The sequence below is a fragment of the Telopea speciosissima genome, chromosome 9, assembly GCF_018873765.1.
Source record: "Telopea speciosissima isolate NSW1024214 ecotype Mountain lineage chromosome 9, Tspe_v1, whole genome shotgun sequence".
NCBI classification, from domain to species: domain Eukaryota; kingdom Viridiplantae; phylum Streptophyta; class Magnoliopsida; order Proteales; family Proteaceae; genus Telopea; species Telopea speciosissima.
Genome location: NC_057924.1, coordinates 61,027,278 through 61,042,446, shown reverse-complemented (window position 1 = coordinate 61,042,446; position 15,169 = coordinate 61,027,278). Strand labels below are relative to the sequence as shown.

The 15,169-nt window shown below is 39.0% G+C and overlaps 3 protein-coding genes and 1 long non-coding RNA gene across 11 annotated transcripts in view; 3 read left to right on the top strand and 1 right to left on the bottom strand.

Moving 5' to 3' along the window:
• The window catches only part of LOC122639895 (DNA polymerase eta), a 12,408-nt gene extending 7,281 nt beyond the window's left edge, over window positions 1-5,127 (top strand). Inside the window, exons 10-15 of one of the 7 annotated variants that reach the window (XM_043832924.1) lie at window positions 10-62; window positions 141-225; window positions 3,351-3,459; window positions 3,612-3,742; window positions 4,306-4,414; window positions 4,492-5,127. In XM_043832924.1, the coding sequence (XP_043688859.1) occupies window positions 10-62; window positions 141-225; window positions 3,351-3,459; window positions 3,612-3,742; window positions 4,306-4,414; window positions 4,492-4,766 (762 nt within the window). In that variant the 3' untranslated portion in view covers window positions 4,767-5,127. Of the gene's footprint in view, window positions 1-9; window positions 226-3,350; window positions 3,460-3,611; window positions 3,743-4,305; window positions 4,415-4,491 lie in introns of all 7 variants that reach the window. The other 6 variants (XM_043832922.1, XM_043832921.1, XM_043832920.1 and 3 more) reach the window with 6 other exon arrangements.
• The window catches only part of LOC122639898, a 16,604-nt gene extending 2,790 nt beyond the window's left edge, over window positions 1-13,814 (bottom strand). The window contains exons 1-2 of the long non-coding RNA XR_006329593.1: window positions 13,662-13,814; window positions 6,201-6,205 (exon numbers count right to left, since the gene is read on the bottom strand). This is a non-coding gene — a long non-coding RNA (uncharacterized LOC122639898). The remainder of the gene's footprint in view (window positions 1-6,200; window positions 6,206-13,661) is intronic.
• Window positions 8,026-9,715, top strand: LOC122639897 (leucine-rich repeat extensin-like protein 2). 2 transcript variants are annotated; one of them, XM_043832930.1, is made up of 4 exons: window positions 8,027-8,231; window positions 8,422-8,976; window positions 9,043-9,348; window positions 9,595-9,715. In XM_043832930.1, the coding sequence occupies exons 1-4, from the start codon at window positions 8,150-8,152 to the stop codon at window positions 9,624-9,626; spliced, it is 975 nt and encodes a 324-aa protein (XP_043688865.1). In that variant the 5' UTR covers window positions 8,027-8,149; the 3' UTR covers window positions 9,627-9,715. The 2 variants fall into 2 exon arrangements, with proteins under 2 accessions (XP_043688864.1, XP_043688865.1); XM_043832929.1 differs by having other exon boundaries at window positions 8,026-8,231; window positions 8,422-9,348.
• LOC122639896 (36.4 kDa proline-rich protein-like) lies at window positions 13,730-15,169 on the top strand. The gene is made up of 5 exons (XM_043832928.1): window positions 13,730-13,947; window positions 13,999-14,019; window positions 14,146-14,461; window positions 14,495-14,521; window positions 14,657-15,169. The coding sequence occupies exons 1-5, from the start codon at window positions 13,730-13,732 to the stop codon at window positions 15,131-15,133; spliced, it is 1,059 nt and encodes a 352-aa protein (XP_043688863.1). The 3' UTR covers window positions 15,134-15,169.

Below are 15,169 nucleotides of genomic sequence, written 5' to 3'. Positions count from 1 at the left end.
AACCTGCAGTCCAATGACTCAGATTCGCAGAGGAAATTTCCTTCCAAATCATGCCCTTTAAGGTATGGCACTGCAAAAATCCAAGAAGATGCCCTTAAGCTATTCAACTCTGCACTATGTGATTTTTTGGGTTCACACAGAGGTGAAACCCAAGGAAATCCAAACAGCGGATGGGGTGTAACAGCTCTTTCTGTATCTGCAAGCAAAATATTAGCTGCACCACCTGTAAGTTCCTAGCTACTTACCATTTTATATATTTTTTCCTCTATTCCACCCTTTATCTGCTAATTCTCATTTGTCGCATTAAAGTATCGCGTCATTTATTGATGGGCTTATTTGTAATGAGTGTACTTTGCCCAAGTAGAGCTGAAAAGCAGAGTTCTAGGTCATGCTTTCTGGTCGAATGTTAAAAAAAGTACATGCTCTCATAACTTTGAGAGTATATCTTTCTTCTCTGTTCCTTTTTTAATGTCTGTCCACATAAAATTCTTTTTCGTTTTTTCTGTATTCAATTACCTATGTGAGACTGTTATTTGTGTTTACTCTTCATTCTAATTCATGCTAATATATAAAAGGGACAAGGCTGAGTATGCTAGTGGTATACAGTATGCTAGCACCCTATGTATCTATCTCTCTCTTCCTCCCTTTGAGGGGTAAGGGAGTCATTTCAAAGGGTGGAAGAGAAAGATAGACACATAGGGTGCTAGTATACGGTATACCATTAGCATACCTATTCCTCTCCCTATAGAAAATTAGTTTTCTTCTGTTCTCTCTCTCTCTCTCATATTAAGAAAAATATAAAAATAAAAGTGCATTGTCAAGCAGTGTCTATACATGTGGCATACTCTGGCACATGTGGACACTGCTGAAAAGGACAAATAGTAGTATGCTTGTTTGATAGGATTCTCCTAATTGACTAGCTCTTCAACAAGGTCTTGAGGGCTAGAAACTACTAGTCGTGTTAGATACATGATATACAAGAGGACTGTCAAAGTTTCACAGACTCTTGGAGGACAAAACTCACGAACAGTATATGAATTGTGAAAGATGCGGAGTAGATGAACAACATTCTCAGAAGAAAGTAAAAATATAACTGTTTGGCTTTATATAGTGAAGTCAGCAACCAACGGTAATACTTCCCCCCCCCCCCTCCCAATAATATTGAAAGTAGAGGAGGAAAAAAAATCCCCCTTTGGTGTTTGTGGACTAGGGAAAAGCTTTAAAGTTCAACAATAAAATCCTAGTGCGTTAAGGTGATTTCCTGTGAAATCCTTTGGAGGGAATCCAGAATCAGAGAAATTTTGGAGTTGGTCATAGAAAATTAAACAATAAAAAAGAAAAAGCAAGTGAAGGTACATTTGGTTTTGGCAATTGGGGAACAGATAGCGTTTATCAGATTCATCTTTGTCAGCATCTGTATACTTGCTCTTTGTTTATTAAATGCAACAATTTTTTGAGATGGAATAGAGCACATCAAAGGTTTATTTATTTATTTGTTTATTTTTTTTATTTTTGAGGGGGGTGGGGAGGTTGGACATTTGTAGAAGTTTGGGAGAAAAGATAGATCCATAAATTGAGAATAAATGTTTAAGCCAAATTATGGATGCTCAATATTTCAAAATAAAGGAAAAAAAGACAAGCCATTCCTTGAAATGGTTGTGGAGTTCCTGTAGCTGTTGGAATGATCTGCATATTGCATCCCTTTTACCACATCTGATTAGGAAGCCATCATCCGGCTTAAGAAGAACCAGCCCTTTGATAGCGTATCATATTGGTTTGTTAATAATATTAAAAAATTGGTCTGAATACCATAATATATTATATGACGTCAATATCTTGAGGAAAGATAAATGTTTTCTGTTCACCTAATCTAAGATCTGGTAGCGACTAGTAAACGCTTCTCTTTTCCCAGAAGAAATTTTTCCTAGTTTTATAAAAAATATAAAAATGGCAAAAGCAACATAATGAAATGCATACTGACTATAAATGAGGGGAAATGGAAAATGTTAAAAATATTTCCATAGATTTTACCTTATAAATACTGCATAATATTGTCATTGGCGTTTATTATTTAAGTTGCATGATTATATTGAGAATATGTATATGAAATCCCTTCCAATTTTGTTGATTAACTATTTTCTTCTTTCATAAACAAGTGACAAATACATAAATACTGCACAAAAAATTCATTTCTATGCACAAATTTAGATGTATGGTTCACTAACATATTGAAGGAGAGGGAACATAGGTAGATGTCATGTTCAGATGCATACAAATATATATCAACATAACATAAGCAGATCTAAACAATACTATTCGAAGCTTAAATTTATACAAATTAATTCGTAATTATTCTTTGTCGATAATTTATTAAGCCCTATGAAAATTTAAGAAAAATTGCAAATGTTAACATAGATGCATCTTACATTATGATTTTACATATAATAATATGGAGACTATCGATGTGCTGTCTGTATTTCTTTTGAGTGGAAGAACAAGAAGGGATTTGTCTTTCCTAATGTTGAGTAAAAACCCTTAAAAGTCAATCTTTTCAAATTCTTCTAAACCTTCCCTTAATGATGTAGATTGGTTATATCTAATGGAAATGAGATTTCTCAAAGTTTTTTCCCCTTTTATTTTTTTAATGAGTTATTTTTCACAAAAATATTTGGCCATAGCAGATTTTTGTTTAAATTTTGAAGTTTGGGCCTTCTGTTCAAAGTCCACTTTTTCATCAAAATCTATCAAATATGGTGGACAAAAAACATATTAATAGTTTCATTTCTGTCCTTTTGATGAAAATGGGTGAAACGACCCAGATCTTAGTGAAACATTTTGTTGATTTCAACCAATCTGGTAAAATAATCAATTCTATGGATTTTGCCTTTGCCTTCTAGGGAATAAACACATTTCACTAAATTTCGACATTTTCAGTTCAACCATTAAACAATTTCATCTGGGCAGGGGGAGAATAAATATGTATACATATATTTACAGGTCATGGAGCACTTTCTTCTTAAGATATTGGTGTTTTTTTTTTTTTTAAATTAACTTCAACATTTGAGAATGGGATTTGTTTATTTTGGTTAAGCACTGTCTTAAGATTTTTAGAGGGTGGACCTTGGTGCAACGGTAAGGTTGCTCCATTGTGACCAAGTGGTTACAGGTTCGAGTCTCTGGAAACAGCCTCTCTCCTCGAAGCGGGGGTAAGGCTGCGTACATTATGACCCTCCCCAGGCCTCGTGCACTGGGTACGCCCTTTTTTATTGTCTTAAGATTTTTGTTGCTTGATTTTAGTAGTAATTAAATTTGAGGGTTGTCATACAATGTTCTTGCCAAATAATTGGTAGGGAACAGCTTCAATATTGAGGTTCTTTCACAGTTGTGAACCATCTTCGTCTTCATCAGAGCAGAATTTCAGTGAGATCATCCCAGATTCTGTACCATTGTCCCCCTCAGGTATTCTTTAGTTATACGTTTCTAAAATCTCTATTAATTCCCTGTGTTTCTTTCTTTCAGTCTTTCTTTTTTCCTTTCTCCTTGCCCTCCTTTTTTTTTTCCTCACCAATTTCTGTTCCCTTCCTGAGTTATCAAGGTTTGGTTTTGTTCAGGAAGTTTAAGCTGTTCAGAACTTAATCAAGCAGGGCCACAGAAAAGGTCTTCAGCGGAAGAAACCCAGATCAACTGTGGAAGCTCTACTTTGAATCGAGATGATCAGAAAAGGAAAAGTTCTAACTATAAGGTTGATTAAAAATGACATGCTTTGTGATTAGTTATATTGCTGTCTGGTGTGACGTTAATTCATCATGCTCTGTTTATTATACACCAGCCTTCATTCTTATCATGTCTATTTGGCTATTATTACAAGCTTTATCATGTTAAGATAATTCTTCATTATGTACTGCAACTTTGGAGGAGAATGCAACATCATTTACCATTGTTCAATTATATCAACTGTCTATGAACGAATGGTATGTGAGCAAAACTAATCTAGCAAATAATAACTTGTCTCTTTTGTTTCATAAATACTTGTAAACTAGGTTTCTGTTGTTGTTTATCTATGCATTTTCTCCTTAGATGTTTTTAGGTGCTATAATTCCCATCCAGATGATATAAGCATGTAAGCTCTATAAACTAGTATCTACCTTTAAACTATTTTCATTGCTAAACATCACCTCAACTGCTTTGGTTGAAACACGAATCATTTCTTCACGAATTATTATGTGTAAATCCAATCATAGTGAAACCTCTGATGATGTTTATAAAGTAGATTTCTCATAGCTTTTCTGCTAACTCTTTTGGTAGGGAGGATGTTCAATTTTAGGATACTTACAGGGCTCCAAACCTTCTTGCTCTTCATCAAAATATGAGGGTGCTGAGATAGCCCAAGAAGCTCTTCCTGTTCCACCGTCAGGTAATATCATAGTGGCATTTCTCTTTTCTTCCTGGGCTTCCTTTCTCTGTTGGATTAGCAGTTGTAATTTCATTCAGGAATTGAATATTGTACAGAGCACAATCCAGGTCGGCCATTAAAAAGATCTCCTGAGGAAGAAAACAGGGTCAGCCAACCTAGTTTGGATCACAACCTACAAAGAAGGGAGATGTGGACTTACAAAGTTGATGAGATTGATCCCTCTGTGATTGATGAGTTGCCCCCAGAAATCCAGGAAGAAGTCCGAGGCTGGCTTCGCCCTCCTAAGCGAGCTAATCCTGTTAAACGAGGTTCTAGTATCACTAATTACTATTTACCTTCCAGAAAGATGTAAAAAGATTAATTGTTCAGAATATCCTCACTTTGTTTCATTGAAAAAGGAAATTATATCTTCCAAAACCTGAGAGCCATTGTTGATTCTGGTTAATGACCTGGATGGTTATCTATGTAGCAACTAGTGCAGGTTCTAGCAACTATGATTTCTTTGAAACAAAATCTGTATTCTATGTATTGGTACCTATCACACAAGAAGGAATTGCTTCATCAACACTTCCAGCTACGGAGAAGAAATGCTTGACTGTCAGTGTTGCTGTAGGGGATTCATACAGTTGTAATGTAAGCAGTTATGTGGTGAAACATATGCTGTAAGATGTTTTTTAAATGTTTATTTTATGAGAGTGGTACATTCATCATAACCATTACTGAACTTCTGTTAATTGCTGAAGTTGGAGAAACTAATAAACTTATGGTTGGTGCCATAAAGATTCTTTTAATGCTCTCTTTGGATATTGACAGTCTGAACTGCCAAGATTGGTCCAATTTTATGTTTAATCAATTAATATGGATAAACAGGGGAAGTGCCTCTTGGCGTGGTGGTGTCTGCCAGTGCAGTAGAACGCTAGCCTAAGTCCAGGAAGATGTCGCATGTTCAACTCTCCCCCCCCCCTCTCCCATCGGATGTGTACATCCTATTTCCCCCCTTCCCCTCCCCTCTCCCAACACCTCCTGGCCGCCCTCGATTGGAGATGACCAAAAAAATAAATGGATAAACGTCCTGGGAATTCTAGGGTTTATCTCCACATCCAACTCAAATGATTGAAGGAATGCAACTCTCCACCAAATTGGTGGAGATTTTCATCTCCTGGAACATGTAACTCTCTTGTCTTTGATGGAATCTGACATGTCAATAGAAATAAAACTCCTCAACTTTAGGAGAGTGGGAAATAAAGCACAAAGATGGAGAATGCAATTCCCATGCCAAGTGCCTAAAGCTAGAGCGAAATGGGAGCTCAAGTGACAAATTAAGAAATAGAAGAAAGATCCCTCGCCCAGACACGAATGGGGTTGAAATGGTGGCCCTGACCTGTGAAATACAAAAATCCTACCCCTATTGATTCTCCGATGCGTACTCTCATTGGCCCGCATTGGTGTAGGGGCCACATAGCCTGGCAACGATCCCCAACCCGAAAGAAAAATTTTAAATTCAAGAACACCTCCAAAACTAATATTATGGAGAGGGTTCCCCACACCACACTAGGAGTGTGGGGAACCGGTTCATCAATAGGAGATAGGGGAGACGAGGGAATCCCATGATGTTGTGGGGGAAAAAGGACGATAGTTTTCATGCATGGCCATGCACATGCACGACTTGCATTGAGTACAAATGACCAAAGACCCTACCGCCCCCATAAGACAGGCTCGATGGGGGGGGGGGGGAAGCAAAGTCCTGTTCCAAAAAAAAAATGTACACATAGCAGGTAGTACACACCCCCTCTTAACCAAAAAAAAAAAAAACGTACACACCCTCTCATACTCTTTCTCTTCCCTAACACTTTCTGACACTCACTCTCCTCCCTGATCATGTGCCACCTGTATATGAATCATTAGGCACGCCCAAATGAGTCCATTAGTATGGCGTGAGAGATTCCTTCCCCACAGGCCACAGGTGACATGAGGACCCTGTCCTTTCTTTTAAGGGTTTAGATTTCTACACGCCGCATGCATATGTATCAAATGATATAATAATAATGGAAAATTGGAGAGGTAAGAGTGCTCTATCTGAGGTAATCGCATGAACTAGGGTAGGAGTGCAAGAGCTCTGCAGGTTAGCGAAACTAGAAAATGGAGGAACTCGGTTCAATCCAATCGATAAGTTTGGTAAAAGAACAGTTTTTTTTATTTTTTTGGAGAGAGAACAATACTTGGTTTCGTGGTCCCTATATCAGTGCGGAGACCAATGGGAACGCACACTCAAGCTTCCAATATGGGGGTGAGATGGTCATTTTACCACCCATGTGTCGGGCGTAAGGAAGGCGACCAAACAGCCTTCTTTTTCGTTTTTGTTTTTTTAATGAATTGATAAAAATCAATTTAAAACAAACGAAAGTTACAAAATTCCCAAAAACAGTTACCAAATGAGAAAGGGAAGGAGTATTATTAAAAGAAGGTAACAGGTAATGTGCACGACCGCTATCATTTCAACTATCAGATAGATATAAAGAGTGACCTTGTGTAATGCTAATACCATTTCTGCCTCTTATCAAATGAAGGATGGGGAGTGCCCACAGTAACTCTACCCCTAAAATATTACTTTTAACTACAAAAATAAATTCCTTTTCAAAAAAAAAAAAAAAAACTCCAAAAATAAATTGTAAGAAACTATTTATTTCTGCTATTTATCATTTCATAGCTTCTCCTATGTAAGCAACAAAAAAAAACTCTCATTAGGTAATACAACTTCATTTAGAATCTGTAGATTATGAGAGTCTACAGAGGCAGGAATTGCGACAATTTATGGATCTTTATCTCCTACAGTTCCCTGCCCGGTACAGTTCCTGCAATTCCTCTTATATGGGGCTGAAATGACCACATTACCCCTGCTCAAACACATTGCCCGGGTGAGGTCCACCTCATTCTTATTAGAGGCACTAGGGAACTGTACCGGACAGGGAATCACATGAGATAATTTTTCGACAATTTATATATGATGGGTATCCAATCTTGTTTCAAACAACAAAAAGGTTAATTTCTTTTAATAATACTAGTAAGATCTTAATTGTTAACCCTTAAGATTTCTTCTGGCTTGCAGGAGAACTCTAGAAGACTTCTTAAAAAAACAAAAGAAGTAAAGGGAGTACAAGGCTTGTTCCAGCAAGAGGCATAATCACACAGGAAATGATCCATAATGGAAGCAAGAAGATAACCATTTGAGGTAGAAAGGGGAGCCCTCTTTGAGTAGAAAGCAAGCAAAACAAAAGAGCCAAGAAAACAACACTTTATAGATTTTCTCCCTTGCCAAGAAAGCATATATGCCAAACAAAAATATTACAAAAACTCTTAACTCTCTCTCTCTCTCTCTCTCAACACACTTCCTTACATCTTTCCCCATTTTTGGTTCTTCCTTAACTCATGTGTCTTTGTGAAAGTGAAAAAAAGGTGAGAGAGTGTGGATTAAGACTCATCTGAGATGCCAAATTATATTTAAGATAAAGCCCACTTTATAGCCGACCCTCTTTGTTTTTCTTTTTCTTTCCATGCATTTCCGGCCCACAAAGCTTCCCTATATGTATTTCTCATCACAACTCTCAAGTGTTAGTTTGTGTTCTTGAGATAATACACATTTGCTTAAAGGGTCTGTATAAAGAGAGGGGCTGAGTAGAAGCAACTGAGTTGAATTGGGTATCACAGCTTTCATTGAGACTTATTGGTTTCCATTCAATGGATCATAGAAGAGATTGTAAGAAATTTTGTATTCTGCTTCTCTATTTCTTTATTGCAGCTACCCTCTTCACTCACTGTGGTAAGCAAATTCCCCTCTCTCTTCTTCAGCCTTTTGATTCATTGAAAGCAGTTAACTCCTGCAGATTATTAATCCAGTTCAATTCACTGGTTCATTGTTTATTTGGGTTGGAATGGATATGGGGAAGACTGGGTACTTGTTCTGAAGTATTAAATTGAGTATTCTTATTGTATGTTCTCTTCTGGGGCAGATGGAAGGAGATCAAAGCAATTGTTCAAGTTTAAAGGTGGTCCCACACTTCAAAGAAGTTCAAATATCAAATCCATAAAGAAGTTAAGATTATCAAACCACTTAAATGTAGATCCATCTTTAGATTCCACCAATACCCAACCATATGGTGAAAGTTCACCTTTCACTTTGGCACCTTTTGAGTCCTTAGGCCCAATTCCATTGCCTGAAGCTAACCCTCCTAATTGTGTATATCCCCCTCCTACAAGCAGTACTCCAACCCCTGAGGTCTATGCACAACCACCTCCACCAACCACTTCAGGCTTCACACCCATTTTTCCCAACCCAAGCCCACCTTCAGGCCCAACTATTACTGTACCTAACCCACCCGAATGTTACCCGACTCCAATTCCACCGGAATCTGGGCTTAGCCCGCCAGAAATAGTGGTACCGAGTCCACCAGAATCCGTGCCTAGCCCATCCGAATATTACCCGACTCCAATTCCACCAGAATCTGGATTTAGCCCGCCAGAAATAGTGGTACCGAGTCCACCAGAATATGAGCCCAGTCCCCCAGGTTTTGTTCCTAGCCCACCCAAGTACGTACCAAGTCCCGGAGAATTTGTTCCGAGTCCGACAATAGTGTTTCTACCACCAGTCGTGTACCCTCTACCAAATGTGCCACCCCCTCCTTATACAGCCCCGGTGAAACGTGTGTGGTGCGTTGCTAAGCCAACGGTTCCTGATCCGATTATTCAAGAAGCCATGGATTATGCTTGTGGGACTGGAGCTGATTGTGGTTCAATTCAGACTGATGGACCCTGTTTCCAACCTGATACATTGTATGCGCATGCTTCCTACGCTTTCAACAGTTACTGGCAAAGTTCGAAAGTCGCCGGAGGCACTTGCGACTTCGGAGGAACAGCCATTCTGGTCACTATGGATCCAAGTAAGTTAAATGGGCCACTTCCATCTTAGCCCACATGGATATGCAAACTTTCATCTTTCAAACACAGAACAAAGAACCTTAATTAGCAAGTAAAGTCATTTTGGCATAATTTAGAAAAAGTGATTCTTTTGGGTTTTAAAATTTTCTAATAGATCTCATTGGCAATAAGAAAAGATTGTGTTTATACACATGAAGTGGATTATATTGTAATTTACTAAACTCTTTATTGCTTTATATTATCAACAGGTTATGATGGGTGCCATTTCATTTACTACTGACTATGCATCTCTCTGGAAGCAGTTAAGTAAATTACAGCTTATTTTGAAGATTAAATAAGGCCATGAAAAGGAATTAATTATCAGTATTTAAAAAAAAAAAAAAACAAATCTTTTATAGAGACTTTAAACTTAAATTTTGTAATCAGAGATGATAAACAAATTATTTTGTTAGAGAGGACCTCATAAGGATTCAATTGCCTAGGGTTTTGGCTTAGGGATTGAGATTCAAATTCTACTTTTGTATATCTTGACCTACTACTGCCTCTCTTCCATCAGATGTATAAACTGCATTGCAGTATCTCAATGTATTACATACATACAAAGTAATAAAGTCAAGTAGAATGCAACTCTCTCTCTCTCTCTCTCTTGTGTGTGTGTGCATGCGTGCGTGCGTGCATGTGTGTGTGTGATAGTGGTTCATGAAATGTTACATGGCGATATGTGAATGGTTCAAGGAGGATCCATGTGATGGAGGATCACACATCCATCTTATTGGTAGATTTTAAGCCTCAAAGAGTGAGAAAAGTAGTTCAAAATTTACTAAAATGGTAATATTGTAACATTTGGAAACTTTGGGTTGGATTGTGAACCCTGTTCTCTAATTCGGTTGAGACTGAAATTTGAGGAGTGTAAATTCTAGTATGTATCTTCTCACACTCTCTCTTATTCTGACCCATGTGGATCCAATTTTTATGATATCATTTCTGCACTGCTATTAGCGTCGTGGCATGTAGATTCCTCCCCCCCCCCCCCCCACACACATTAACTTGATGGAAATATTTTTTTTTTTTTTTCTTTTCAAATCAATTGAACTATTTGAGAGGAAGTCTAAGGCTGTAATATATATATATATATATATATATTTGGATAAATCTAGGCTGTAGTACTCAAAAAGCTACAAAGAGAGCATTCATCCAAAAACAAAAAAAAGCTACAAAGAGAGCCAAAATAGGTGGACATCTGGCTAGGGTTGCTATTAATGGAACAAGCCAAAGAAAGGTCAGGCAGCATCACAGATCCTGAAGGATTGAGCTCCTCTCCCACGTGGGACAATCGTCCGGTTGGGGAGGCCTCGATCCACACGTTACTGCATTGGGATGCATGTGGTGGTGTGGATCGAAGCCCCCCAACCGCACGATGTGCGTTGGACACCGTCCAGTGCACAAGTGCGCTGGAGAGGAGCCGAATCCGATCCTGAATGTCCTGATGCCCCTTTCAAATTCTATTAAATATATAAAATAGTGATTGGGGTCACCTAGCTAGGGATCAGGATCGTCTACTCCTCCTGCCCGTAGCAGCCATAGCAACGCACTAATGAGGCGCAGCGCTATGACTGCCTTACCCCTGCTCCGGCAAGGCGCTTGGGCAGAGGTAAGGCGGTCATTGCACCGTGCCTCATTAGGGCACTGCTATGACTGCTACGGTCAGGCAGGCTGTGGACGATCCAAATTCCCTAGCTAGCTAGGTTAACTCATACAATACATAAGAGGAAAAAGTCATTACCCAAAAAAAAAAAAAAAAAGAGGAAAAAGTATAAGGGCCTTTATGACTATACATAGGAATAAATATGCATTATTATCAGGCATGATCAAGGTATATATATATATATGGACTATTGGTATTGTATCGGTCAATATAGACCAATACGTATCGTGATATTGCCATTACACGATACCGATATAAATCGGAAGTATTGGTAAAAAGGTAGTTTTTTTCTGAATTTACACTTGATATGGGTGGATATGACCCCATCCATATCGTATCTATATCGGTATTGGTGGTGACTAATATAAGGAGTATTCAATTATTGTCAAAAAAAAATAGTAAGATGTGGAGAAAAGAATCACTTCAAATGACTTCTCTTGACTTGATCAAATGACCTAAAGCATCTAAAGCCCAAGCTTTCTATGAATAAGAAAGGTATAATCAACAAGATTAGACTCTTGTCTTCAAAGGTCTTCACAGGCAGCATAGATAGGATCATGGATTGTTAATGGACCAGGTCCTAACCAGGCCATGACCAGGCCAAGTTGTGCAATAGACAGTGCCGCGACTGCCATTTGTCGATGTCGGTGTGTAGATGCATTGGACAAATGTATCACTGATATCACACTGTTGAAGTATTTTTGGTAACAAAGCTAGGTTACAAAATTAGGAAGGAAAGGAATATTGAGATACACAACCAGACATTTTACTGGTTACTATCAAGCTTTCTTAATTTGAATCCAGCCTATTGCAATTTGCAAACCCTAAAGATAAGGCTATTAGCCCTCCTTATGTTTCCATCAGTATCTCATGTTATGTCTCTGATTAGATATTTCTCCATCTATAGGATGAAAATGACTACTCTCTTTGGTCCCCTCTTTACAAGAGGTTAATTAATCCAATGGCTAAATAAGGAGTAATTTCCTGATCTCTAATTAAGTTAAATCAAGCACTAATTAAACTTGTTATTAGTTTTTGGTCATGGAAACAATATCTTTCTTAGCTTGGACCTAAACTTGTCGGCAAAATGCTTAAAAGTCAATCAGGTGATTAGAATATCCCATTAAAGACATGAGTTATGTTAAGAATGTGAGGAATTAAGAAGGTAGAGGGGCCCAACTAATATATGAAGACACCCAAGCTAGATCCTAATATGGAATAATTTTCTCAATACTCCTCATATGTAGCCGGAATTAGGGGATGTCTTTCCAAATGTATGCTCATTTCGGCTACATATGAAAGGTTAGGGAGTATTGAGAATAATCTCACGCTAATTAAGTTTGGGAATGTCATGTGTTTAGTGGGGTCCATTCTAGTGTATCAGTGTTAGATTGGACAGCCTAATATGGGATAGGTTAAATGGCTTGATTTAACATATTTCATCAGCTCTGAAGCTTTTGACGTATAGGTCAAGTACCTAACGGGAAACTTGATGTTTTCATATTTCCTTCCATTTAACAGTTCGAGCTTTTGGGTTAGAATCTAACACCTGGAAGGCCAGTAGAAGGTTAAACAACAACAACAAACACTGAGATCATTGAAGCCCTAATTAGTCTTTGATGGTCACTCTTAAATCTATTCTAACAAGAAAAATTCCACTTTTTGAGCTATGAAATATAGAACATCAAACATTTAAATTATAATACCACCATGTTTAGTGGGAGTAATCAACACTAGGAAAGGAAACAATTCAAACACACAAGAAGCTAGCATATACCAAACATTCAAAAGAGGACATGGATATGCTACAATAGTCTTACTATCAATATATGCAAATATGACACAACCCTTAGAGTTTTCATTGAAAAGGAATAAGCCTTGTCAGGAAGTAATCTGGTATACCAACTGACAAGGAAACCTATAGTGTGCCCCAGCTCCATGAAAAGAGACAATCATGATATAAAATGTAGGGATCCAGTTCAAACTTGTAAGTACAGTCAATACCTCCAAGATGATAAGATGCAGATAAGAGTGATTGAAATCCATTCACCAATTCTAGAAAGAAAGAACAAAAAAAACCCACAAAGTTTACTCAATTGGAAGGGAACTTCCACAAATGCAACCTAGCTCATTCAAAACCATTGGATTGGAATTAAACTAGTTCCTCTATTGAGTCCATATATTGTACAAGGAGTACTATATCATATCTCAGTCCCCGCAAATCAAGAAATAGAAGATTGGATCTAGACTCTAGAGTGAAAGAATCTGTTTTAGGGTTTCGTCCTTTTGAATGGTAAAAAAAGTGATGATGAGCTAGAGAGAGTCACATGTCCCTAAGGACATATTCATGGGCTCACTCACTCACGGGCTCAATAGTGTCACTACATGTTAAAAAACACTTAAAGTGAGAAAAACACTTTCTTTTGATTTACATGATATGTGACTCTTCAGAACACTGTTCTCTAGTCTAGAGTGGCACAAGTCAAATGAGCCATGCCAAACTTGTCCATTTTACTACAATGGATCCCTCTCACTTTTGTCTTTTTTTCTTTCTTTCTTTCTTTCTCTATAAAAAGACTATATGTTACAATGGTTTCTCTCATTCATTACAACTCATCTTTCTCTCCATTTTTCTCACTCTTTTCTCCTTTTTAATTATTTGGGTTCTCCTCTTCATAATGGGTAAGTTTGTAGTGGCTAATCTCTTGATCTTGCTCTTGAACTTGGGAGCTATACTCTCATCTCTTGCTTGTCCCTACTGCCCACACCCTAAACCTCCTCCTAAACCAAAACTTTGCCCTCCACCCAAACCTCCGAAGGTCAAGCCACCATCAGTGCCCAAACCTCCGGTTAGCCCACCCCATGTGCCTAAGCCACCATCACCCCCTAAACCTCCTGTAAAGCCACCACATCATAAGCCACCACCTTATTCTCCAAAGCCTCCAGTAAAGCCACCACATAAGCCTCCTACTGTAAAACCACCACCTTCTGTTCCAAAACCTCCATTGAAGCCACCACCTTATTCTCCAAAGCCACCAGTTGTCAGCCCTCCTTATGTGCCTAAGCCACCACCTTATTCTCCAAAGCCACCAGTTGTCAGCCCACCTTATGTGCCTAAGCCACCACCTTATTCTCCAAAGCCTCCACCTTATGTGCCTAAGCCACCACCTTATTCTCCAAAGCCACCAGTTGTCAGCCCTCCTTATGTGCCTAAGCCACCACCTTATTCTCCAAAGCCACCAGTTGTCAGCCCACCTTATGTGCCTAAGCCACCACCTTATTCTCCAAAGCCTCCACCTTATGTGCCTAAGCCACCACCTTATTCTCCAAAGCCACCAGTTGTCAGCCCTCCTTATGTGCCTAAGCCACCACCTTATTCTCCAAAGCCTCCACCTTATGTGCCTAAGCCACCACCTTATTCTCCAAAGCCACCAGTTGTCAGCCCTCCTTATGTGCCTAAGCCACCACCTTATTCTCCAAAGCCCCCTGTTGTCAGCCCACCTTATGTGCCTAAGCCACCACCTTATGCTCCAAAGCCTCCTGTTGTGAGCCCACCTTATGTGCCTAAGCCACCACCTTATTCTCCAAAGCCTCCTGTTGTGAGCCCACCTTATGTGCCACAACCACCTCCCTATGTAACACCACCATCTCCACCAACAGTGCCTCAGCCACCTCCATATGTAACACCACCATCTCCACCAACAGTGCCACAGCCACCTCCCTATGTAACACCACCCTCTCCACCAACAGTGCCTACGCCGGTACCAATGCCGCCACCCTCAGGAACTCCATGCCCACCACCACCACCACCACCAGCACAACAAACATGCCCCATTGACACACTCAAGCTAGGGGCATGTGTGGATTTATTGGGTGGTCTAATTCATATTGGGATCGGCCCCAGTACTAAGGATACTTGTTGTCCAGTGCTTCAAGGACTTGTTGACCTAGATGCTGCTGTGTGTCTTTGTACAACAATCAAGATCAAGCTTCTCAACATTAATATCATCTTACCCATTGCTCTTGAGGTCCTCATTGATTGTGGCAAAACTCCACCTCCAGGATTCCAGTGTTCTGCATGAGCTAGCTAGTTTCACTCCAATTAATCTCAGGTGATC